This window comes from Thalia democratica, chromosome 3 (genome assembly GCF_965202585.1).
Source record: "Thalia democratica chromosome 3, ktThaDemo2.hap1.1, whole genome shotgun sequence".
In the NCBI taxonomy this organism is placed as follows: Eukaryota; Metazoa; Chordata; class Thaliacea; order Salpida; family Salpidae; genus Thalia; species Thalia democratica.
This window is the reverse complement of record NC_139167.1, coordinates 57,925,017-57,950,587: the sequence shown is the minus strand read 5'-3', so window position 1 is coordinate 57,950,587 and position 25,571 is coordinate 57,925,017. Positions and strand designations below refer to the sequence as shown.

The window sequence follows — 25,571 nt, the reverse complement described above, 5'->3', positions numbered from 1 at the left end:
GTAAGGATAAAGAATTTTTTAATCAAAGTCAAACTGCCATCTTCTTTATTCTAGAGAATCCAATTCGAGCTTTACCAATCTATCTGTATTGAAATGGTATTTAAAATGTTGCATCTATTACAAACAAAACGGGTAAAATTTCTCTGCACAGACTCAATTCTAATGATATCTTTTTTTAATTAAGGGGACCATATTGGGGTGTTGTATTCGAGTTTAGGGCAAACGTAGATTTTAAATAATTTAGTAAGAATACTAGCAGAACTAGTTTTAAAACTTTTAAGTATTTGATAAGATGAATTTTGAGCAGTCTTATATAAATACTTTACATGTTTGTTCCATTTTAGAATTTTCATATATCTAAGTCTATAAAAAAAATATTGCTTGTATTTTAATTTTATTAATTTAAAGGTTAATAGGGAAGGGTTTATTTTTTATGATGGTTAGAACTTGATATTTTTTCTGATTTAAATCAAGTTTTTTTGTTTTTAGCCATTTGTGAATATAATCTAATATTATTTGTATCAGTATTGATGTTTGTAAAGAAGTTTCTGACTTGCTAGATACTTTTGCGTCATCTGCAAATAGACTAATTTCGCTTTGAATGTAAGTTTTTAAAATGATATCATTGGTGTAAATTAAAAAAAGAAGAGGACCAATGAATCCATTTTGTGGTACTCCACTGTGAATTTTCAGAGGGTTTGCTAATGTGTTATTAATGAGTACTTTTTGTGACCTATTATTTAAAAACTTATTTAACCAATTCCCTAAGTTATCATCAAAACCATATTGAGTCAGAATTTTTGATAACCTATAGTGTGACACAGAGTCAAAAGTTTTTTGATGTCAGTATTGATCACTGTGACTGATTCATTGTTCAAGTAAATTAACCAAGCACGTAAACATGTCAATAGTTGAATTCCTAATGATTAGTAGGAAACAAAGCCAAATTTTTTTGGTGTTAACAAATTAAAGTCAAAAAGGTGATTAAATACTTTTTGAGAAATAATGTTTTCAAAAATTCAGGAAAACGTTCTGGTTAGGGTTATTGGCCTATTATTTAAAGGGTTGTGTTTGTTACCGTTTTTATATACTAGAATTGCCATTTTAGTTTACGCATCCTATAAGGAACCTGTTGTTGCCTCCAACTTTGACTGGCTATATCTCAAAAATTATTTTGAATTTATGAAATCTGGAAAAAGCAACTTGTAGCTTAGTAAAAACTCTATAAAATAAGAACAAATTTCAAAAAAAAAGGTGTTTTTATTGGTAAGTTTATATAATAAAATTTAGTTGACAACTTTTTTTTTTTTGAAATACAGACAAAACCTGTTTAAAATGTATGTTTATTTAATGATTAAACTTTATTATTAAAATCTATTACCATATAGCCTTATAACTTCATAAATCTTTTAGAATATTAAAAAATTCAAGTGGTTTATAAATTTAGAAAAGCTTTCTGTATTATACCTTATAAACTTTTCTACAAAAAGGTTGTTCTACTTAATAATGCAGAAGTGTTTAACTTTTTGTGCTTAGTTTCAATGTATTTTTTCCATCAAATCACAATAGAAAACATTTAATGTTTTACAGATTTAAAAAAAATGAATAATCGAAAAAAACCTTTCAGCGTCAGACAAAAGAAAGCACAACTGAAACAGAAAAGAATCAAAAAACAAGCAAAATTGGAATCAAACGAAAGGAATCAACAAGGTCACCATTGCAACATCAGATCCAAAAAAATAAATGACCCAAATGAAAGGGCATACCATAAGGGCGAGGCCAACCCTGGCAGGTACAAATTGAACTTTCTTAGTTTTTTAATTTTACTCTTTATTACCCTAACAGGTACAAAATAATCTGTCATAACTTGTATTTGAAACTTTAAATTGCAATATTTTTAAATTGAAGTTATGTTTTTAGGTGCTAGTAAATAACTCTTTTTTGTTTACTTTACTCTTGTACAAAATAATATAATTTTACCAAATATGTTTTGCTTATATTTGTTAATGGGTCTCTGTTTTTAAGAAGCTATTTGAAAATTATTTCTTTATAGCCAAGAATTTTTGACCTATGATTTTAATATTGTTATTTGCAGGTACAAATTAAACTTCCTCAAGGAAAGCAGGGAGGAAGTTGAAGCCAGGAAGGCCAAGTCCCAAAAAGAAGTGCTCAGCATGAAAACAGAGAAGGAGCTGGAAGTCTCAATAGACGACATTTACCCACCTGACCAAAACGTCCTCGAGATGCCAAAGAGACCACAGTGGGAGTACGAGTGGAGTAAGCAGAAGTTGGAGCAAAATGAGTTAAAGTACTTCAACCAGTATTTGAAAAATATCCACCAGGATTTTGGTGAGGACAACCTGAGTTATTTTGAGCACAACCTGGAGACTTGGCGGCAGGCGTGGAGGGTGCTTGAGAGAAGTGATGTGGTTGTCATGGTGACCGACGTCAGGCACCCAGTGCTTCACTTTTCACCGGCCCTGTACCAGCATGTCACCGTGGACCTGAAAAAGCCCCTGATCCTCATCTTGAACAAAATTGATCTGGTGCCGGCCAGCGTGGTGGCCGCCTGGTCCGAGTACTTTAAAGAGTTGTTCCCAAAGCTGCATATTGTTTACTTCACTGCCTTTCCAAACCAGGTGAGGCAGATTGACTTTGGGACGAAGATGAAGAAGAGGCAGATGAAGAAGAGGATCTACCAGACGTACATTGGTCCCAAGGAGCTGTTCGCTTGCTGCAAAGAAATAGTTGGAAATGAAGGTTTGCTTAAAAATGATTTTGTATGGAAATTGACATTGGCTTGAAAGTATAAAATCAACTAATGTGTTTTAATTCCATTGTATACAGATTTTTGATAGGGAAAAATAAAGTTTAGAAATGTAAAAAGAGTAAAAGTGGCACATACATTGGTAGTCACTTGCAGTTTGATATATTCTAACAACTAAACTTAACTATCAAATGCTAATGCAGGTTGAAATTTAAAAAAGGTAATTAAATAGAGGATGTAGTAATATGAGCTAAACAGTTTTTCGTAGAGATGTGAACAAAACATTGCTCCCTTATAAGTTAATCTTTTATTGAAAATTTATGCTTAATCATTTAAAGTTCAAGAAAATGATAATAACGCTTTGACAATGTAACTCTTATAATATACTAATACTATTATATGCATGCATAAATAAAGACTGTTGAAGGGGTAACACGTTCTGTACTAGATTTTTTGCCCAGCTAAAAGTTACTTTTTTTAATTCATGAAATTTAAACAACAATAAACAGACTATGGCAATAAAAATTTACCACCTAGCCTGTGAGTACTAAGTTTAAAAACTATGGACTCCATTTTTTTAGTAAATGTCCCTTACATGATTTGAAATGGTTTCTCCAAGGGAATTATAAAAATGATAAAAAAGGTTTACACCAAGTTTATATCATAAATATACTTTTAACTTGAAGTTTTTAATAAATAATAGAATTTCAACTGATACTTTGTTAAAAAGATTAAAAACTTAAACTGAGAAAGTCTTAAAATGTTTGCTTGAAACTCGAGAAAGATGGGGATACATTTTAACAAATTAGTCCCATTTTCAATATCAGTTCTAATATCATAAAGTAACCTATTAAACTTATCACATATAAACCTTTTAAGTACTTTGAAATCACAAAAAGGCTTAAAAGAAAGTCGTAACCTGTTAAAAATGCCTAAAAATATACTAAATAAGAGTAACTTGATGAAAAAAGTTGTTTTTTACCGGTGGCAGCAACTTATTTTTAATTGCTGCTAATGTAAATATTTGTCATTTTTTGAATTATTAGCCTTTTTTAGTCAATTAAAAAGTCACAGCCACTTGCCAGCCCACTGCGCTCTTAAGTAGATCTTTTGTTTATGACCTTAACTCATTAGTTTTTTAAAATAAGTTTTAAAATGCTCAGGTTTACATACTTTAGATCTTATGTTGTTGAACTTTATAACACAATTCTATAAATTTATAAAATGGTCATCAATGTTTTGATTTTTGTAGTTTTATGATAAAAGCCAGTTACAGTTTTTACAAAGCAAAAAATAACATATTTTTTATCATTTTACTTTATTAAAATCCAAACATTATCAACATAAAAACGCAACTCGTTAGTTCATACATACAACATTTTCAAGTTGACCTGACGTCGTGGAAAGACAAAATATCAAAGGACATGAAGAACCTGTTCAACAACGTGGATGTCGACGAGGAAGATGTTGATGTTAGTGTTTTGTTGTGTGTTAAAGTAAATACAAAAACGCAACCAGTTTGATAGTTTCAATATTTTATTTTGATGTACAATATTTTTTTTTATCAATTGCTTACATTTGTTTTGAATACTTTAACAAGTAGTATAATGTTGAATATAGTTTTGTAGTACTTAACTTGTAGTACATTTGTTTACGAAACTTGATACAAAAATGCTATCAGTTTTATTTCAATGAGACTTTGTTTTAATGTATCATAAGTCTTGGTATAAACTCCTTACATTTGTTTTCAATAACTACACAAATAGGATAATGTTGGTCTAAAGCTGTAATTCAATACAAAAACGGTATCAGTTCGATATCCGGAAAGTTCTATATTAAATTACATTAAGTTTTATAAATTAAATACAAAAATGCTACCAGTTTGATATAAACAGAGTTTTGTTACACATTAAATTTATCAACCTTTTATATTTGAACACAAACAGGATGATGTCGGCAAGAATATCGAGGACGGAGAAACAGATGATTTTGATATGACTACTAGGCAGAAGTTTGAAAACGGAGTTCTCACCGTTGGATTCCTCGGTTGGTTTGATATACACTGTTATATATTTATGAAATTAATTTAAAATGGTTGATTACTTAGTGTTTAATTTAATCTTAAACAATGTTATTTGTATATCAATAGTAATTAAGATAAGGTAAAGTATAAATAATTTTCATTTGATTTTTTCAGTACCCCACTGTAGTGGTAAAATTGATATATTAATTTTACAAAGTTTAACTTAATTTCGTTAATTGATTTAATTTGATAAAATTTTGAAAAAGGTTTAAATATATATGAAGTTTTGTTGCTCACCGAGTTTTCTATAGTAGAGGTTTTATGCAAACGTTGCAGAGTGTTGCTTTCGCTCAAAGCAATGATTAATATTTAGTTGTTATGTAAAAGCCATAGCGTTTTATTAGGGTATTTTTTTTAATGAAATTAAGATAAGCTGTTATGTGAAAGTTTTGAGTATGAACTAGAAGACAGTTTTTACAGAAAAAAAAATTAAAAAATAGCCTTTTTAAAATAAGTTTCTATTTCATTTATTTAACAGTACTTTTTTACTATTACTTTGAATAAAATCCTCCTAACAAAGAGTTATTTTCTAGTGTATAATTCATTTCTATACTATCAAAAAATTAAATTATATAAACTGTAAAGATTTGTAGGAAGATAGATAAAAACAAAAGTTTTTTTTTAGTTTGCACCTTATATACAAAACCTATTAAATTCACCCTCTTTGGTTCTCATTTGTCCAAATATACTTTGAATTTCGTTACTCTGTAAAATGTGTCAGGTAGCTCATATAAAAACTAAAAAATAAATAATTTTTTTTAGTACAAAATTAACTTCCGATGTACTTATGAAATTTTTATTTATCGAATGAATATAAATTATGGCTGTAATATTTTTTTTTAATTTTCAAATTGTTTTATAAACATATTCAGATAGAAAAGGGTCTTTTAAAAATTATTTTTCTACTAATTATTTATTTGTGCCCAGCTAACTATTTACGTACTGTGCACACTTTGAAAATCTCTAGCACATTGAGAATAAACAAAATAAAAACTGAAAAAATATCTTTAAATGTACATTTTATCTAGTTGTACCAGAGCTAGCAGAACTTTTTAATTGGTAGTTTTCATTAACAAGACTTCAAAATAAAAAAAACAAATTTTTGTTTTTGACACATGTTTTACTTTGATCATTTAGTAAAAACTGTTGATTACTTTTTTATATCAGTTAATGCTTATTAATCAGTATAATACCAATCTTTTTCTTGTTTCATAGTATATACTTTTGTTTTGGTTTGTGGCAAATTTTATTTTTTATTAAGTAAAATTAGTATTAATGTTTGTTTTGACATTACTATGCAAAACTGTTGTATGGTGTAAATCAAGTGTATGCATATCATGCCAAATGTTTGTTAAATTTAATGATGAAGACTAAAATAAAACAGTTTGACAATAAACTTTAAGCAGTTAAGACATTCTACTGATAGATTTTTAAACTCAAACATTATTTGTTTCAATCAATGATTATTAATATATTTGTTGGTTAACTCACACAGTTTACTCAGTAGCAGTGTATTTTAAAATAAAAATACAAAAATAAACTTTTTTGTAAAAAAAAGAAACAGTGCATTTGAAAAGTATTATTTTATTTGTTCATTTAACTGGTTAGTCACAAAATTTTATTAAACAATTAATTTATCATCAACCCACAAGCTCACAGGCCACCCGTTACTACAAAGGTAAACTGTTGTAAAACAAGTGAATGGAAATGATATCACTCGTGTACTTAATATGTTAAAAAACTAATTAATAAATTTATCAACCCATAACTAAACTGTGCATAAACAAACTACAAAAACAAGGTACAATGTATTTGCAAAAGCTTGTCTTTTTTTTTTATTAATAAACAATTCTAACCCACTCAAACAGGCCACCCTAATGTGGGCAAATCGTCCATTATGAACGGGCTAATAGGCAAGAAGGTGGTGAGCACATCGGTGACACCAGGCCACACCAAGTACTACCAGACCTACTTTCTCACCAAGACGGTCAGGTTGTGCGATTCACCCGGACTCGTGTTCCCGTCACTCATCGATAAACAAATGCAGGTATGCTTTGTTATGGTTTACAATGATGAAAATGTTTGTTTGTTTTTTTTTGACCAACATACTTTAATCAGTATTTAGTTGTACAGTTATTTAACCTCGTCTTTAACAGATGCAGGTTTTTCGATATTAGTTAAAATTTATATTTAGTTATAAGACTTTATTAAGCCATCGCTCATAAATAAACAGCTGCAGGTTTTGATACAAAACAATGCTTTTTTTTATGACTGTTAAATTTAAAAGCTGCGCAGAGGTTGTAAAATTCTAATTACTAGGCTTGCAGACAGTATATATAAAATATTGTTACAAAAAATTTTTCAATTTATGGTGCTGCGTTTATTTGTTATTTTCAATTTTTGTGAAACCGGCTTTTACCCAAAGAGATTATCATTTACAGAGAGTTCTGTAAAATGGTATATAAATGGAATGGTATAAGTAATAGTTATAAGTTTATTTGAATAACATACTTTCATTTAGTTTTTTGCTCTCTTTATATTATTTATTAAAATACAAAAAAAACATTCATAAAGTCTTGGTCTATGGACCAGGTGTACGTAAAAACTTTTTGGTTATCGATTCATACACCATGGATACAGTTTAATTTCTTGTCCTTACAGTGGTTTTTGATACGGTAATAGTTTGTAAGAAAGTTAAATTACTAAACTGTTTAATTTTTATCATTTTTATGTTAATATCTAATATAACGTTTTGCTTTTAGTTAAAGCTTATTTTACTCTTAATACATTCCATTTATTTTCAAAGCATTTTAGAAATTTCTTTTGACTGACGACCCATTTTCGGTGAAACTCTATTTTCTAAATAACAAGTGTTGTGCACTATCTCCTTAAGTTACAAGTTAAGAAGTACTGTTTTATGACATAAAATAACAAACAAAGCATTGATAAAAATGTTTAATGTTTAATAAAATATTTCTATTACGAGACAAACACTGTTTGTGACAACTAACTTTTATTTAGATACTGAGTGTATTATCTCTTAAAACTTTAAGAGTATAACTGTTTAATGGAATGTATTTTCAAAGTATTGGAAAAAATGTATTTAGTGCTTGTTTAGATGTTTCAATTATTTGAATATTTAACAAAGTAAGAATGTGCAGACACTGAGCTGGGTTAATAATATGAAAGTGAATTAAGATAATAATATTTTACAAATATAAAGTTTAGTTGAAAATAGATAATTCTTATTTTACCTATATACATACTTAGCCTGGAAAAGTATGAAATCAGACAAACAAAAAAAGAACTATTACTAAATAAAAGAAAAGAAAGACAGCAACTATGTCTTCGCAACTAAACTATGTGTTTAAAAAGAACAAAAAACGCTATTCAATAACAAAAATAGCAACAAAATAAAACTATAAATAAGAAAAAACAAAGCAAAACAAAACATAAGTTAACTTGTACATAAGTTGTTTTAAGTTTTAGTTTTAAACGTCATAATGTGTTTTTTTGATTCATTAAAATTTTTTGCTATGTGCTTTATATTGTTCTGATGAAACGTTTCATACGTTGAAACTCTAGTAAACAATACAAGCATTAGTTGTTTTTTGTATTATAAATATATACGTACTTACATAGATACTGAGCGGAATCTACCCGATAGCGCAAGTGCAGGAACCGTACACCCCGGTGGGCTACTTGGCTGAACGACTTCCTATAATTGACATGCTCAAAATATCGGATGAATATTTGGAGAACAAAATTAAGAGTGAGTAACAAAATAGTAATAAGTACAAATGTTGTTTGAAGTTTTTGTATATTAAAAATAGTCTTTTTACAAACTTTTTTTTTAGTTTTAACTTAATTATAAATACTCTTAGATAGCTTAGTTTAAAAAAAGGTATTGTGCAAAGTAACTTGTAAAAAGCAAGAATAATGTAACACTAAAATAAAGAATGATTACTACTGTTGTTTGATAATAGTTGTAAAAAATATTTTCATAGTCTTATAGCTTTTTACTTAAGATTTTCGTACTTTTCGTAAGTTTTACTTTTATCATAAATGTTTTTATGAAGGGTCAGTTAAACAAAGGATGCTATGGAAAGAAATTAAATAACACAAGTATACTGCAAAAATAACTATACTACTGTGTTATTCTTGAAAATTAAAAATTTAATTGAAACTGTTGAAAAAGTTGCCCACTTTGGGAAGTTCTTGTTTAAGTCTACAAAGAGATTCATTAAGCAGTTTGGAAATTGAAAAAAAATGTATCGGCTTAATCATATGAAATTTTAATTGTTAAAATTTACTAATCACCTTATAAACATAAAAAACTGTGATAAAAATAAATACCATATAGGACCGTATTAAATGACTAGCATGATATTTTTAATAATGGTTATGTTAATTTAATTTTGGTCTGTAAAACATAAAAAAGGGTACTTCAAATGTCTTTTAATAAACCCCTAATCCTTTTTAGTTGTGGTATGACCATCTCATTTTTAGTTGTGCCGTTATTTTTGCTAAAGTTTTTGTTACACAGTTCATTCCATCTTTTGAGTGTAGTTTTCAGTTTGCAAGTATTTACATTGGTTAAAAAATGAAAATTAAGAATATAATTCAATGATCAAATCAACACGAAAAGAAAAAATATATATTAGAGTTAATTTAATGTAATTTTTGTTAGTAATTTTGTTAAAGAAAAATTGTATTAAATATCTTTTTTCTAATGAAAATGAATAAAGGATTTTTTTTTAACTAAACTATTTTTAAAACAGTTACACAATACGTTCACCGTGTAACTAGTTTTAATTAAAAATATGTGCTTCTTTAATTTAAAATCTTATAAACAACAAACTATTTTAAAATGTTGTAGCCCACATTTTTTTTATACAATAATGTGACGGAGTGTTAGATTAATAGTATTTAAATATAAAAATAAATAAACAATAAATAAAAGCTATCATAAACAACAATAGTAATAAAGAAAAATTATCATCCTATATAAACACATTCTGACAGACGACAATTGGACAGGGTGGTAGATAAATGAATAATTAAATGAATAAAAGAAACAAGTAGTAAGTCAAAAAAAAAACATCAAACGAGTAAATAATTTCAACAATTTAAACAGACAACAAATGGACGGCGTGGCAGATAAGCGAGGCTTGGTCGGTTAAGCGGGGATTTCAAACTGCGAAGGCGGGAAGACCGGATGTATACCGGGGAGCCAACAACATACTGCGCATGTGCGTTGATGGAAGACTGTGTTTGTTTATGAGACCAGTTGGGTATTATGATAACAAAGGTAAAAATCTATAGAATCTATTTGATTTGTATTTGATTGTATTTTATGTAGTAAATATGCTTGAACATGAGATTTCCTAATTATTGTGATAATGAATGTTTGTATATAAGCCCACTTGTATACTATGATAAAAATGTTGGTTTGATTAATTTAATTAATTATATTGTATATTAAGATTGTGGTTATATATATTGAGAGACTGATTAGTTTGATAATAATTGTTGGTTTTGTTTATTTTAATTTAATTATATACTCAAAATGTATACAGAAGATTGTTATCAGCTGGGTATTATGATAATAAATGTTACTTTAAATTAATTTTACATGATAACATGCATTAATTGAAGGTATGTCTTTGTAAATGAGACCATATGAGTACTTCTATTACAAATGTTGCTTTTATTATTTAATGAATTATATGTGTATTGATAATGTGCGTGGAAGGCTTTTTTGTTTTTGAATGAGACCGCCCGGCTACTGTAATGGTAAATTTTAGTTTTTGATAAGAAACAAACACTAGTTTGCATTAACTTGTCTATCTTAACTTGCATAACTAGTTTATCAGGTCTTTTTTGTGCTTCGAACGAGGGCAACACTGATACATTTTATGAAGAAGGTCTAGCAATTAATTAAAACGAATATAAAAATATTTGCTGTTGTTTATACATTTGATTAAATATATTTTTGTTAAAATACTGGTAATCATACCAAGTACCAAGTAGCATATAATGAAATATACTCCATTTAGTTTTTTCATTTGCTGTTTTACTTTTCAAAACAAATAAGTTCAAAATGCAGCTTTATGTAAAAAAGTAGTTGAAATATTTTGCATGGAAATAAAAAATCATTAAACACTTAAATAAAAATTATAACAGCCAATACTAATAACTAACGATAGTAAATTTAATAACTTTTTTATCAATAAATATTATTTTAACATGGATAACAAAAATATAAAACAAAAAAAACGTTTTAGCTTAAAAGTTAATACTCAATAATAAATAAAAATAAGTTAATGAAGGTGTATTAGACAAACAATAAAAGATAAATAAAGTTAAAACTAATAAATACAAAGCAATATTTTTGCATAAATATTATTAATCAATGTTAACCTATGTAATTAAGATAAGTTACTGCAAAGGTGATAATTTTTTCAATTAGTAAAAACATTTGCTACAAAGAAAATTACCAAAAAAATCTAAATAATAAATGATAATAGTAATTAATTTCAAAGCCGAAACATTTTACATAAAAAAAAAAAAATAAACACATAAATGATAAATAAGTTAATAGGATGACATAGTTGCGTGTAGATTTATTTACTTTTAAGTCAAGTATTTTCAAAATTTGTTTTATTTAAAACATATTTTGGTTAGTTTGCATAAAGTTTAATTAACAATACAAACCCGAACAGAAAATAAATAATAAAACTACTACTACTAATAATAATAATAAATTAACAAAATCACATGGGAGGAACATGAAGTGACAAAAAAAAAAGAACTAAACAGTTTTTTTTTCATAAAAATTATTAATATATGAAAACCTAAAAAATAAGTAACTAATAAAAATAATAATAAAAACAAATAATTTTAAAGCCGAATGGGAGGAGCACGAAGTGACGAAGCACCTTCTCAAGTTGAAAGTTCAGGAGTCGCCCGACGAAGAGGAGGAGCTGAACCTGACATCTTCTGAGGAGGAGGACGACGTTGGTGAGGAGGAAGTCCGGTTGACCAACAAGTGGGACTTGCTGGGAGACATGGATGAATGAACGTTGACTTTTATCTGCTGAAAAGTTTCATTTAAGATGTTGGTTTTTTGAAAAAAATCTTTAAAAAAGATATTAGAAAATTATGTTAGTACTTAATATTTTTTGTGAGTAATTTTATTAAATAATTTCGATCTAAAAGTTGTTTGTTGCTGTTGATTTTTTGGCTAACAGTAGTTTTTCAAATTTGATTATTTTTTTTTAGCATGAAATTTTCTTATTGTAAAATGTTAAAGAATAATTTTAAAAGCAAAAAGAAGTAGGTAGTTTACTAAAAGTTTTACTTGCTTATTTTTGACTGCATTTTTTTTGTATTTAATTGAGTTCCAACTTGCTACGACAGTTTTGAACTTTGAATTTTTACTACCACTGGTTTAATGCTGTTATTTAGGTTATTTTATTGGTGTTCATGTGATAAAATAAGCTCTATTTTTACTTTGGTTGTAGAGCTAATATTAATAACAAAGGTAATGTTTGTGCTTAGCATACGTGTTAAAGCAAGCATATATTTTTGTTTTAATTTTTTAGTACTTGTTCTACCTTTTCGAAAATATAATAGTTTTAATTTATAATTTGTTTGACTCACTTGCATAAAATATTTTCATAATAGTTTTTGTAGTTGCTGTAAAAAACATAAAAATAATTCCACAAAAAATGTTACCATTAACTTTTTGCTAAGGTGTATGAATTTAATTTAATTTTCACATGGAGAATTTTCTAAAGAAGTTTTCATCATTTTAAATTACTTAATAATGATGAGTTTATACAATTTTTTTTATTCAGTTGTTGACAACTAATTTTTTGTAATGAAAAACGTTTAACACCACAATAAACCTTTAACTATAATTAATTTTATTCAGAAAAAAAAAAATTGTTACTGTTGTTCTAACTTTTAACCATATAAATATCAAAAGTAATCTAATTATCTAAGTATATTTTTGTATAAGGTTATTGTATATTAGTTAGGCAACTTGTGTAAACTGTAGAAAAACAACCATGAAAAAACATGACGGTTATTCAATCGTCTTTTCTATAATCTTTTGTTATACAACTGTTGATTTACTGATTAACAAAAAAGTAAATAATAATTGCTTTGAAACAGTCAAATAAATGTTTATATTAAAAGTAAAATACAGATTTAATTTTCTTCTTTTAGAAATCCTGAAATTATTTATATTTTAAACGCACAGATTTTAAATAACAGAGCTTCATTCTGTATTTAAGAGTAAAATTTAAAAGTAGTGATTTACTGCATCCACTACTTAAGATCCGGATCCTAAATGTTTTAAGTAGTTTCAAAAAGGAACATATTTATAAAACTCAGTTATTTCAATACCATTAATTTGTAAAACTTGTTAAATACTTGTTTTGTTTAAAAAAAACACAACGTCATTGTCTAAATACATTATTTGTTCAGTAAGCTTTTTTTTTGTAAAAACAAAAAATCTACCTATATGAAGTCTCAGATTAAATGTCAAATTTCAAGCTACCTATACGACTAAACTTGAATTTTGTACCTTGTTAGACGTAAAAGAAAAATAAATTAAATGTTACTTTATTTTTTTAGGGTAGGTGTCAGAAAATCACAGCGTCACTTTAGCACAGGGTGACACTTTAGCACAGAGTGACACTTTAGCACGGAGTTTCATTTTTGCACGTAAAGGTTTTAAACCTTTTGAAATGTTTATTTAAATAATATTTAATTATTTAAAATAATTAACTTAACGAATAAAAAATTAGTTCTAACACTTTTAAAAGTATCGCCCTAAAAAAATTTATAAATGAAGTTTATACTATGGGCTTAAAATGAAATAAGAAAGTTTTTGAATATTATATTTATCACTTTTTATTTAAAACTTACGCTTAAAGTTTAGTCTTATTGGAATTAGTTAAAGAACTTAAAAAAGTTTTAATAATTTTAGAGCTTATATATATTACTAGCTTTATTAAAATAGTTTTATGTCGAAAACTTTAAAGTAAAAGTATCAAAATATTTTCATCTAAAATTAAATAGTAAAACTAGTTAATAAAGTTTTTAAATTTACTTTTGTCTTAGTTTTAAGTATAGCTTAAACTTGTAACTCATTTAAAACTTGCAAATTTTAGTTTACACGTTGCATAGTTCGTTTTTAGATTTTTAAACAATACAGTACCTAATGTGATTTAAGCAAAGAAAAAAAAAGCAAAATAAATTCTGCGCTAAAATGAGACTCCGTGCTAAAGTGACGCCGTGCTAAAGTGACACTCTATGCTAAAGTGTCACTCCGTGCTAAATTGTCACACCGTGCTAAATGTCACTCCGTGCTAAAGTGTCACTCTGTGCTAAAGTGTCACCCGTGCTTTTCTGACCCGTTCCCATTTTTTTAATGGTAAGCTTAACATAATACTTTTATTTACAAAAATTCAAACTATAAGATGAACAATAATTTCTTAAGCATGTGTTTATAATATTAAGTAACTAATTTAGTGAATAAAATTTACTCATATCAACGCCATTAAGCTACAAAGAAACCTATTCTTTTTTTTTTAATTTGTAATGAAAAAATAAAAGTTTTTCGCCGGTTTTTGGAAGCAACCGATTTCACTTTTGTTCGTAATTTTAAATTACCAGCTTCTGAAAATGACATCTCAGAATAAACAAACGATGGTGGTGACGAAAGATACCTTCTTGCAAACCTGGCAAGATGTGTGTGTATTTCTTTTTTCAGTTCCACCAAGACAAGACTTCAGCTTCTTGAACTTTTTTAGCAGATACATTTCCTTTAGCCAAAAAAACTTCTGTCTCAATTTCTTGATCAACTGAACCTTGTTGCTCACTTTCGTTAGTGACTAGTACTTGTTTTCGATTTAAATGTAAAGTAGAACGTCAAAAATTTTTTAAGGAACATCGTTTTTAGGTAGTTGAGCTTTAAGTTTTTTAGGCAGTACTAGAAGAACTTGACCACTTTGACCGGTCTGACGACAACTATGATTTTTTACTTATGTTTTCAGTAGCCTTGAAACCTTCTGTTTGAGATTAGCAGGGTAAAAGTCAAGTCGATACCATGGATCAACAGCTGTTGTGAGTAAAAACAAGCCTTTATCATGAAGGTTTGTTCATGTTCTGTTACTAATAATATAAAATCTTCTTTCGAAAGCCTTTTCTATTTTTTTTTCTGCCAAGGTTGTAGGTCAACTATTTTGCCATGGTAGGCTATTAGCATTATGATTATAAAGCTTTTTTAGTACTGCTGCATGCGGGATTACATTTGACAGCAATGCGTTGTTTTTACTAGACTGCTGCGTTACTATGTAAAAAGATTCAAGCAGTTCTTTAAGGAGGCTAACAAGTTTCAATTCATCAGCTGTAAGAATATTTTCAGGCTAAAATGTTTTGTTAGTCACATAGTTCTAGACGAGGAGTCGGCAAACTGCGGCCCGGGGGCCGCACTAGAATTTACTTCTTAACTAATTTAATATGTTAATGTTCTCAAAAAACAAAAATTAAGTTTTAGTGATTTGTTTAAAGGATAATCTGTCGCCTAAAATTTATTTATTCAAAAAAATTATCTTTAAATATGTTTTTTAAAGAACAAAAAAAATGTTCCTTTTTGGACCTGCCGACCCCTGTTCTAGACACTTGTTTTTAATATTTCTAGTCTTTTCATCATAAGGTAGGTTGAGTTCCACCTTGTTTTAACATCTTGCATAAGTAGCAAGGCTTTTTGCATTGACACTGATGAACCTAAAATGGCCTGGATCTTTTTTAGTTTCTCGCACGCTGTAGAATATAATGATGAAAGTGGCCAACAGTTTGAAGGGCCTTAGCTATTAACATAAATATGTTATTTTCTTGAAACAGTGAATCCTTAATTCTCAGTTGAAGCGTGTGAATGAAACAGGGTGCTGAAGAGGGTCCTAGCAATAACATACCAGCCTTCATGTTAAATGCAATGTCGCGCAGAAAAACGTGAATGCGATTCATATTAATACCCCAATTTTCAAGCACCTCCTTTATGTTTTCACAAATATTAAAGCCAGTGTGTGAATATTCTATTTCCATGCAGTGCAAAGCTCAATGTTTGTACTCAAAGCTTTCATTTAATCGATGCGCTGTCAAGGAGAATAAGATGTCTTTGTCTTAGAATTTGTCCATATGTCACTTATAAATGACAAAAACGAAGCTTTTGATAACTCAGTTTGTACTTTTATCTTCAAACTTTCATGAAGTCTGAGGAAACATTGTATCAGCCAACAGGTCTATGAAACCTTGTTTGATAGTAATTGAAAATGGTTGGTTGTCCATAGCAATCATGTTTTTTTACGAATTTTGATTGCTTTCGGATCGTTTGTTTTCCATTGTTTTACAGAGCTATAACTCTCAATACTAGCTTGGTTCATTGCTGTTAGTTATAGAGTCAGTAGAAGAATATAATCTGCAAGAAATTTACAATTTACTATAATCACTCTAACACATGTATGTATTTGTATGTTTACAACAAATCATTGAATTAACTAAACTTTAGTTAGTCTAGTTTTATATATGATAAGTATTTAAAACACAATGATATAAGTATATAAAACTGAAAGAAGCTGATCGTAGAAAGCAAAATCTTTCCAACCAAACTAGATCCGAATCCAAGTAAAAAATGACCGGATCCGGTAGATTACTACTTAAAAGCGTGCATGTTTAAAAATAGAATATTTATTGAGTTAAAGAAGTACAATTTAGAACAGAAGACGAAAAAAAAAAATCTGACGGCTTCCATACATCAAAAACAAAATCTGTTTCGAAATTTTCCTTCATTCGGGTTCACGCTGAACAGTCTTAGTCTTTCCACGTACTTGTGCGTTCTACTTTATGTAAGTAAAAAAATAATTTCCTAACTTTTATTATAACTAACTAACCAATTTAGTAAAATAATTCAAAAGTTAAAGATGCAATGAGTCAAAAGTTTTAAAACCGCTAAGTTTAAAGACACATCGTTTGTAACAATCCTGCTTATCAGTCTGAATAATTCTAAATAATTTAATTTTTCTTTTTTAATGCTTTCTTACATTTTGATTGCCGTGCATCTACTTTTATTAAGTTAAGAGCAAAAAACTGTTTCGATAATAATCCGAATGGCATCCATGGTTTACAATATTTTAGTGAACAATATAAACAACTCATTTAAAGTTTAATTTTATTCAAAAAGCTTTTAAATTTATGAAATTTCTATTTAATTAAGTTTGCATCTGGATCTAAAAAAAGCAATCTCCAGCCAGATCCGGATAATAGAACTAAAATGTTCAAAACACATTTAAATAAAAAGTTTTATTTAATTCAAACGACTATTTTAAACAATAAACAATAATTTTTATTTAAAATCAAAATAAAAGGTCTGAATAATATGCATTTAGTTTTTTTTTATTTGTTTAAAAGTGAAACACTTTCTATTTTTATCAATTGTGGTTACTTTTTTTTTTTTCTTAAAATTAAAAAGAAATAAAAATTCAAAAATGAAATCAAAAATAAGCATTGGCGAAAGCCATCGTAGTTAAGGCTTAGATTTAGAAAAGATATCCGTGGTGTGCTATTTGATAACCGAAAGGTTCTTGGTGCACCAAGTTCTAGAACCAAATATTTTGAACGTCTTTGTTGTCGTTTAATAAACTATAAAGTATATATATATTCTAGCATAATAAAAAAAAAGAGAAGTCTTCTTTTAGTTTTTTAAATTGTATGACTTCCTCTCAGTATTTGTACAAGTTTTAAGAATGGTTTAAATTTGATATGCTAACATTTGAAAAGACAACTTTATAACCAAAAAGTTATACTTATATTACACTGATTCTTAAGAACACCTTTAAAATATTCAATGTAAAGCAATGTATTTAGGTCGGTATGAAGCTAAATAATGCTGTAAAAGACTGAAAACTTAGTAGAAAGTAATGTAAATTTTTTTTTCAATCTTAAATGCCAAATAAGTTTATTGAATTTAATTTCATCAACTTTATTTATGAATAACGTTAAACAACATACGGCCTGCAGGTAAAATCCTGCTTGCGATAACATATTTTTTAAAATGACAATTTTTACTAAACAATTTTATAAAGAACTGTAACAACTTTATTTTTCTTGACTGAACGAAAAGCCAATACTTGCAAAATATTTCTAATACTACTTGATAAAATTAATTAACAACATTAACCGAAAAACTGTTATAATTTATAACGAACTTTCGTAATTTAGAGTTATTAGCAGTTTAGCCAATATAAAACTTTAAGAATATTAATGAAATTGAACTAATAACTTGAATTTTTACAGTTTTTAACCTTTACAAATCTCTGAAAATTATTGTGGTTTTAATTAAAGATATTCAGCCAATTTACAAGTTTGAAGAAGTTAAAACATAATAATTTATGTCCCCTTCCAATAAACTTTTAAAATGTATTAAACTTGTTGTTATGTATTGAAACTTCATCATCATCTGTCGTGGACAAGACGTTAAAAGGTATCCGTGGTGTGCGGCTCGATAAGCGAAAGGTTCTTCGTGCACCAGGTCCTAGTACCAAATATTTTGTTGGCGTTCAATTAAATTAATATATACCATGAATGTAAAACTTTTTTATATAAAGTATTTAAAGTCTAAAAAGTTTTGATAACTAAAAATTTTTGTTTACTGTCATTTTAAGTATTAGCTTTTACGAGTTTTGAACGTTTTCAACACTACTCTTGTCCAGGACTAGAAGTTAAAAAGTATTCTATTGGTGTCCAACTAAATAACGGAAAAGTCTTTCGTGCACCAGGTCCTAGAACCAAATATTTTAAGCGTTTTTTTTGTTTAAAAATAAACTATAAATATTGTACGATAAATTGGTGTCAAACATAACTCTAAATATTTGTTCAGTAAATACCAAAGTTAGTTACTTAAATTTAGAACTTTAGGTAGTGATCTACCGGATCCACAACTTTTAGATTAAGAATTTTTAAACTAAGATCCGGCCAGATCCGAATCCAGGTAGTTGAATTCGATAGATCACTTATTTTAATATTACAATGTAAACAAACTAAAAGTACAAGTTTTTTACTAAATAAATAAACATTCATCTGACTTTATGAATAGTCAAGTCATTGTGTATACATACCAGTAAAAGCTGTTTTAACTTTAAAATTAGGTTTGGCACCAAACTTGGTAAAAAGTAGTTTGTTTAGTGTAAAAAAAATCAAGATTTTAAGTATTTAAAATAATTATCTAAACTCTATTGCCAGGAATTTTTAACACTTATCACACCACTTTTTACTAATTCCAGTTGGCACTATCTTGTATAGTCGGATTTGTCTAGTACTTTAGTATATAGTAACGTGTTTTGTATATAGAAACGTGTCTTGTCCGAAATGTAAAACATTGAAACTAGTATTATCCGGAAAATGTATTAATTTATACGTATTTTGGATCGTTTTCAAAACTTAACTTAGACAATATAGATTTAAGTTCGTTAAGACACGTTATAGCATAGTTCGTTAAGAAAATCTAAGGCAGTTCATAAAATACATAAGGTAATGAGTTTTTCGTTTTCAAACGCCTACTTTAGTTTGTTACTAAAATTTACATTTTAATTTGTGTTGGAAATCAAACTGTATTTTATTAAAACTAAGATAAGGAAAACTGTTTTGTGTATATAATAGTTATTTTTACATGCTTACTCGTAGTTTTGGTTAGGAATTTAGAATTGCAGTTATTAATGGACTGCAAACAACCTTTGATGAAATGTTTCTATATTTTTCATTAATTTAGCCGCTAATTTACAACGCTAACGCTGAAAACTAATTGTAAGTATATCTTGAGTTCTTATTTTTTTCTAGACTGCTGCTAAATATACAAGTATTGTCTGTTTTCATAACTGGCTATCTTACTGTTTATAGAACGACAAAAAAAAGAGCTCAAAACTAAAGTCTCAAAAAGAGACCAAAGACCTGGACAACGAAGGAGCCTTTCGGTTATTAAGTCGTACACCATTTGGATACAGTTTTACGTCATTGTCCAGGACCACAGTGATAATATTTACGTTTACAAAATAATACATAATGCTAATTCGTAGCAGATACTAAACTAAATTTGAAATCTTTGCACAAGTATCTAAAATGTATTTACAGTATTAAAATCGTTGTTGTAAGGCTAGTTTACACAAAAAACAACTCAATAAGTAATTCGACTACAGTTTATTGTCTAAATAAATATTAGTTAAAATGGTTCGAAGTTTTCTTTGATCCCATTTTCTTCGATGTACCTTTTGGCGTAGTTCACCCACTGAGGGTGATACACGCTTCCTTCACCGTCCTCTTTGGCAACGTCGAAGTAGTGTCTGTAAAAAATATTTGTTTTGAATTTAGAAATTTAGTAGGTTTCAACCTGCAAATCTGTAATGAAATTATCAAAATGACGAACTATGCAAAATTTAATAAAAAATTACTTAAATTAAACAAAAAGTTTAAAGTCATATAACAATAAATTGTTGTATAAATATTAGTGCTATATAGTGGTAAACTATATAACTAAAGAAAATTGAAAATAGACAAGGTTGAGTTGAAATCTGAAAACTGCACAAAGAAACATTTGTTATACTGTATATTGTTTACAGGTTAAGTAAGAAGTAGAATCTACAGAAAATATAAGTATTTGTTTAAATTGCAACCCTACTTGTGTTAACATAAACGTGTAAAAAGTTACATAAGCAGTAAAAGCCAAATGCTAAAATTTACAACTGTAAGTAGCAGTTAATAAATTTTCGATTTAAAAATGATGGGTATTTAATAAACTCTACAAAAACCAAAAACTGACTTCACTTATACAATTTAAAATTTTAAATAGAGGTATTCAAATACTTCTGATAGAAGATATTAAAACATTTTTTTTCTTAACGCAAATATGTTTTAACAATTTTCATCACTTTGTATACTATTGTAGTAATAAATAAACAAATTTAAACTTCTACAGTTTGCTAAAACAATCAACAATAATAGAAAAAATAAACAGAGTAGCACAACTAAAATTAAAAAAAAAACGAAATGAATTGATTAAATATTCAAACTGAATAATCGAATTAATTTTTCCATAATTGTAGCTTTTATAAGTATAGCATCAATTTTAACAAGATCAAAAAAGTTGTAATGTCTATTAGAATACTAAAACTTCTTCTATGTAACGCTTCGCACAATCTAGATTCAACTTAAATATACTTTACAAGATTAATGGCAACAAGGGTTCAATATATATGATTAATTAACGTTAACCATATTATCCTCGTTAAACATACTCTATACACTAACTAACATAACAAAAACGAACCATTCTCTTTAACTTAATCATTACAGTTTACACAAAAACTTAAAAAGTTTTAAATATTTAATCAACATACAAAAATAGAAAAAACCTTTCCGTCTCGCCCCTGAAAGAACGAACAGTGATGATCAGGATGCGCTTTTCATTGTCCATCTTCTCGCTCTCTATCTCCGACATGCGGAAGTGCTGCTGGTAGCGTTTCGGCTTGTAGCACGGGTGGTAGATGACTTGCTTCTTGTCAAAGTACAACTCTCCCGCAAGCTCGAACTTTCTGTCAAGGACCTGAAAGTTTTTTGATGCTCGTAAAAACTTGTGATAAACTTAAATTAAATGAAAAAAAAAATTTAAAGCGGTTTGGGTTACAGTTTTAAAATATAACTGTAAACAAGATTTAAAAACTATTAGCAACTAATAAAAATCTCAAGATTAATTCAAAAAACCTACTTTAGACATTTAATTGAAAACTGCTTAAAAAATTTACACCTTGGTTTTAGCAATAGTTAAACGACATTATTAAGTTTATATAATATAAGCAATGAAAAAAAAGTTTAAGGAAATTTATTAAAAATAATCGATAAAAATTATAAAATTTGACTTATTTAAAACTTAGCTAAAACTTTAAACTACCTTCTACTGTATTAATGCAAAACATATCAAGTTATATCAAAGTTTGACTTTCACAATTACTATATTAATACAAGTTTTTTACTTAAACTTTAACCACCTCCTGAGGGATGTCAGTGGAATCAGTGACGTGGCTGTCAAGGTACCTGACCTTGTATATGAAGTGCGCACCGGATTTGAACTTTTCAAGGTCGGTCATCTTAGGTCTCGTATAAATTATTCTACAAATTTCTGTTATATTTAAATATTTGCTAAAGTAAAACTTTGTTTGACTAAAATTTAAACTGATAAAACAATTTATTATGATACTGAACAAATTATTTATTTTTTAACTAATATACTGTGTGCGTTTATATTGTTAAGCATGTTTTGATAAATATGTATTTAGATAAAATATATAGTTTTTACATTAAAACCTATAGTAAGTTAGTTTATTGAACACAATAAATAAAATCAAAAATTTGGTCAATGGTGTTTTTAGCATGGTTTTCCAAAATCAATTACATAAATGCCCACTTGGCTGAGATTTAAAAATAATCGCCCTATTTTACAGATCACCCCTTTACGAGTTAATTGTCAAAATAATTTTAAGCTATTTTATTAGTTAATACTCCCTGATAGACAAGATTAATTATAAAAGGGCTATATTGCCCACTTTAGGAAATCCTAGTATGAAAAAAGGTATGGTTTTGGCTTATTTTGTTACTTATGCTGAAAAATTAAACACAAACTAAAATATTAAATCTTATATCTATATCTTAATGTTTGTACTCATATTTGCATTATTTGACGTTTTAAATGTAAACCGGTTTTCAGTTATCTAAAGACTTTCTAACAGCACTATAAAGTTTTATTTTTTTATTATTCTGTTAATCTATGATTTCTATCATTACTTGGTTAAATAATCTAAATTGAATGGCTTAAACACTAGTTAAAGTTTCAAAACTTTATGCTTTCAATAAAATGATTATTATATAACTTTAAATTATACTATACTTGTACTATTAGAAAATATATTGACTTCTTTTCTATGAGTATATAAATGTTTAAACAAATTTATGCATAATTTAACTGATAGTATGCCAAACAACTAAAATAATAACCAATTTCATTAAGAAACAACAACTTAACTGTAAATGCATCCTAACATGGTAAAATTCAAAACTTAATATAAAGCTTTTACTAATTTGTTTGAATTAGTTCACTGAAATACTTATACTGTATTCTTCTACTGTTTTTATTGTTTTATATTAGCCAAGCATTAACAAAATGACAAAAAAGTAATTTGCTTATTGAAAATTATGTTGTTTTAGAATAACACAAACTAACTATAAGCTTAAAACAACAGCTTTTATTATCTAACTTCTGTTAAATACCCAATTTCAAACAATTTGCTAATTAGTCAAACTTTGGTACACTATTAAGTTATTAGAAAATTTAACTGTATAGTTTATATTCAAACATTTAAACTTAACTTTGAATAATATTCAGAATTTTTTATACCTCTACAGTTTGTAAAAGTTTAAATTAAACAATTCACTACAATGCTTGAGACTTTTAAAAACTATTCCAATTTTTTTGTTTAAAAGGCATAGAGGGGTTAAAGGTTTTTGACTGTTATAGTAACTTTGCACATAAAATAAAACAACGTTCATGTTTTTTTATTTATAAAGTGTAGTTGAAAGTAAGGGAGGTTGGCGACCCAACATCTAAATGTTTACTTTGGTCTGGCTAATTGTCTTAGGGTAGATTGTCAACCAGACCTTGTTGTTCACCCTTTGGCTGCAGGCAGCGTGGCACTCTACGGTATTTACACTCGGGGCTAACTGCAGGCAAAATCTTGTTTTCACCATAAATGTTTGAAGTAATGATATCTTAATTATTTTATATATATTTTTTTATCTTTCTAATATGAGTCTTAATAATGCTAGGAGCTACTTAAGCTTTGCTGAAACAATTCTAACAAATAACTAAACTGACATAAATTAATTTCACGATAATCGAGTACAAATTACTAATGAAAATCCTTAAGAAAATCAACGATTTATAAATCAAAAACAAAGATAAAAACTTAAGATAATTTTAAAATGTAAGTTGTGTAAAAAAAAACTTTATCTTTAAAAAACTAGTAAATCTTTTACGACAACGCTATAAACTCTAGAAAAAACAATAGTTAAAATAAGAATAATTTTAAGAGGCTTAACTTGTATAAAACTAGCTGTTTTATATTAAATAGTTAAAGTAAATAACTGAATTATTAAGCCAAAACAGAAAATGCAAAAAACCAGCATATAGCTGGTAATTTCACTGCTTAACTGCATAAAAAAATGTTCAACTCTTTTCTATTTAAACTGTTTATGTGGATGAATAAAATGTGTGCAGGCGACATTTGATTGGTTCATTTCTGAATCATACGATATGACGCAAGCTCGAGTCATAAAATTCTTCTTTTATTTCTCTTTTTTATCCGTGCCTTCCACACCTGGCGCTCTAACTCATCTTTTACTCTTTGCTCCGTAACGCTTGGATGAGCATGTGCCTTTTCACAATGCAGTTTGATGTACTTTACATAGTTGAGCCTAGTTTAGTTTTTTCTGTATGAATAAGCAGTGAGCATTTTTTTTTTGTCAACATTTTCTAAAAATATTTTAAATAAATTTAAAAAGCAAAAATCTTGATAATTTAGAAAATATAAAATTTTCAGAAATTTTTAATGTCGATAAACAATTAAAATACTTCCAGAAAAAATTAAGTCTAGTAAAATGGACTTTTTGTATTTTTTAGATTTTACTTGAACTATAAACCATTAAAATTTAATAATTTTGATACTAGTCTAAATTATTTTTACATTACTATTAAAATAAGAAATCTAATATTAATTAGTGTAACAAAATTAAAAAAAAAAACTTTATACTAAAAGCTATTGTATATCAATACTAGAAACAAAAAAAAAATTATGTCTAATGAAGTTTAAAAGAATAAACAAACATATAGTTAGAACATATATGTTCAGCTAGATCAGGGTTTCCCAAAGTAGGCGATATCGCCCCCCTGGGGGCGATTTTGGTATGTTGGGGGGCGATAAATAGTAAAGGGGCGAGAGGGTGGGCGAAAACTAGTAATTGGGCGAAAAGGGGGCGATTTTAAATTTTTCTGCAGACATTTAGTTTTCACTTTTTAGCTTGCTTTTTTACTTATTTTAGCCTGCTATCAAATATCTGACCCTGAGGTAAAACTTAAACAAAATAAGTCCATTTCGTTTACGTGAAATTTAGAGAAAAATCAAAAAGTTTAGGACTCCTCTTTTCAAGTAATTTACATATTTTCATTCATATCTTTTCTCATTTAACAACTACATAGGTCATAGACGAATGGAAATCCTCTCACCATTTCATAACCTGATATATATGCCATTTGTGATCATAACTGCTTTGTAAAAGTCTATGTTATCGATTATAAACTAATACCCTATGATATTTCCAATTGTTTCTTGAAAAGTCACTTAGTTAGACAAAAAAAAATATATTAAAGTCAATTTTGCAATAGAATAAAAACGTTGTAATAAATTAAGATAAATTTTGTAAGTTTTGTTTTTGAGCTTGCACTACTAAATTTAAAAAAAGTAACTTTTGATTATCATGTATTAACATATTTCTTATTTATGTTTGATAATTCTTAAAGAATTGAGATGGTTATAAAAAGGAAACTGTCTA

At 27.6% G+C, this 25,571-nt stretch overlaps 1 protein-coding gene across 1 annotated transcript; it reads left to right on the top strand.

The window, feature by feature from the left end:
- The first annotated feature begins 1,597 nt into the window (after positions 1 to 1,597).
- LOC145831359 (guanine nucleotide-binding protein-like 1) lies at positions 1,598 to 12,383 on the top strand. The gene is made up of 8 exons (XM_082938594.1): positions 1,598 to 1,792; positions 2,096 to 2,760; positions 4,154 to 4,239; positions 4,714 to 4,813; positions 6,719 to 6,897; positions 8,493 to 8,622; positions 9,988 to 10,161; positions 11,760 to 12,383. The coding sequence occupies exons 1-8, from the start codon at positions 1,602 to 1,604 to the stop codon at positions 11,930 to 11,932; spliced, it is 1,698 nt and encodes a 565-aa protein (XP_082794720.1). The 5' UTR covers positions 1,598 to 1,601; the 3' UTR covers positions 11,933 to 12,383.
- The last annotated feature ends 13,188 nt before the right edge of the window (positions 12,384 to 25,571 follow it).

Excerpts from the sequence above, each read along its gene's own strand:
- LOC145831359 (XM_082938594.1), top strand. The coding sequence starts at position 1,602 with ATGAATAATCGAAAAAAACCTTTCAGCGTCAGACAAAAGAAAGCACAA. Across the intron at positions 1,793-2,095 it reads GGCGAGGCCAACCCTGGCAG|GTACAAATTAAACTTCCTCA; the intron begins GTACAAATTGAA and ends TGTTATTTGCAG. Across the intron at positions 6,898-8,492 it reads TCATCGATAAACAAATGCAG|ATACTGAGCGGAATCTACCC; the intron begins GTATGCTTTGTT and ends GTACTTACATAG.